Source organism: Tarenaya hassleriana, unplaced genomic scaffold (genome assembly GCF_000463585.1).
Source record: "Tarenaya hassleriana unplaced genomic scaffold, ASM46358v1 Cleome241, whole genome shotgun sequence".
Lineage (NCBI taxonomy): Eukaryota > Viridiplantae > Streptophyta > Magnoliopsida > Brassicales > Cleomaceae > Tarenaya > Tarenaya hassleriana.
In genome coordinates, this window is record NW_010965704.1 from 95,121 (window position 1) to 96,834 (window position 1,714).

General features: G+C 39.6%; 1 protein-coding gene across 1 annotated transcript; it reads right to left on the minus strand.

The window, feature by feature from the left end:
- Positions 1 to 469: 469 nt before the first annotated feature.
- On the minus strand, positions 470 to 1,703 carry LOC104816123. Its single transcript, XM_010544794.1, has 2 exons — positions 831 to 1,703; positions 470 to 769 (listed from the first exon to the last, which is right to left on the minus strand). Exons 1-2 carry the CDS (start codon positions 1,701 to 1,703, stop codon positions 470 to 472), a joined length of 1,173 nt encoding a protein of 390 aa, XP_010543096.1.
- Between the last annotated feature and the right edge of the window lie 11 nt (positions 1,704 to 1,714).

Here is a 1,714-nt window from a genome sequence, read left to right on the forward strand (position 1 = left end):
GAAGTTGATGCCATACCTGATTCGCTTTTGTAGATAATCCCTGTCGGTTGGTGTTGGTGATGATCGTTTCCTTGTTGGTGATCCGGAGATCTGATCGGTTTTTTGATATTGTTCAGGGGTGGTGTTTAGTTCCAGAGTTCTGGAGTAATCGGTTTGTGATTCAAAAGAATCTATTCAAGGCCTCCAAAAGATATAGATCTTCAAGCCAATCTCTTGAGAGAGATCTTTCAGAGAGAGTTCTGAAACAAATTCGTTTATTTCACTCTGCCTTCTCCAAATGGAGAGGTCACATATTTATACAGTTTTGGAACCCTTATCAGCTAAGAATGGAATCTCATGCTGGGGCCCGACTCTTACACTCGACACTACATAATTGCACAATATAGATTACAGAGATAAGGTTTCTGATCACCTTATCTTTTTTTTGGGTCCGACATATTACATCAACTAGTCACATGGTTTCTTTATTTCACATGTCTTCAGACTTTTCTGATGGTGGTTGGCTGGTCCTTTTTATCTTGTCCTTTATCTCTTTGCAGATAGTGCATTTGTGGTCGTCATACCTCATCAGGAAGCTGCAGAGCTGTTCCTTGATAGATTCCTCTAGTCGTGCGAATTTTCCTTCTAAATGATAGAAGTCTAATTCGAAATCTGCTACGGCTTGCATTTCTTCCTTCGAGATAGTTTCCTTGTTGTAGGTGATCATTAGCACATTACTGCTAGCGTAATTGACTTTGATCTCTGAATCCGCAAGGATCCTTCTTGATGCCTTAAAAACTTCGAGTAATAAAATGAGCTTCTAAATCATCTGGAATCTCATAATCTAATACATCATCTCTTGGAGGCAGTTCTCCCTTTGCTACTCCAAGCTGTATTACTGCTTGTGACTGTATAATCTTATCATTTCCGAAGATCGGGATTGAACTCTTAATCTTCATGAAAATAGTTCTTTCCTTCGCGAATCGTTCAAAGTAATTTCTGATAATTGGTTTCATCTTTCGTGGAAATTCTTCGAATATTCTCATCGAGTCAGTATAGATACTGTCGACTAATCCATGTTGAAGGTAATCGAAGGCTAGTAATGAGTTGGCTTCTCCAATGAAGATAGCCTTTGGTCCGGTTCTGGCCATTTTCGGGTAAAAACCCATGGTAGTGTGTTTTTCCTTGTAGTCCACCAGAGACGCCCAGTAGGACTGATACTTCTCGAGGGTTACCTTTTTCAAGGCCTCTTTTTCCTGTGTGGTTGGTATTTGGGCTATTTTGGGTATTTTCATTGAGGGTAGTTGTGCCCTTGGTTCAACTGGTTGTTTTTGGGCCATGGTTTTGTATGATTCGTTCAAGGCTTTTTGGGCTTCTTCTTTGGTTTGGAAGGCCTGGTGTGAGACTTTCTTTCCGTTGGTATGTTGCGAAAATATCGCATAATCTACGTATATTCCTCTGAATGGTCCACTAAAGATAGCGTACCATTTGTTCGGTTTTTCTTCCACCTTGATGTCGGTAGGAAGTGTTACCTTATCTGATTCTACTTGTTCTTTTTTATCTTCTTCTACTGGTGTCCCACCAGTTGCTTTTATAATGATATTCAGTGATTTAATCAGCTCCTCCCTCTCCTCAAAGAGTTTTGAGAGATTTTCTTGAATCATTTTAATCTGATTGTCTTTCTGACTGATCTGATTCTGAATTGTCTTGATTATTCCTTCCATTCTCTTGTTAG

Bases quoted from the DNA above. Each gene is read 5' to 3' on its own strand.
- LOC104816123 (XM_010544794.1), bottom strand. From the start codon at position 1,703: ATGGAAGGAATAATCAAGACAATTCAGAATCAGATCAGTCAGAAAGAC. The intron at 770-830 runs GTATTAGATTAT...GAAGTTTTTAAG, and splicing joins AACTGCCTCCAAGAGATGAT to GCATCAAGAAGGATCCTTGC.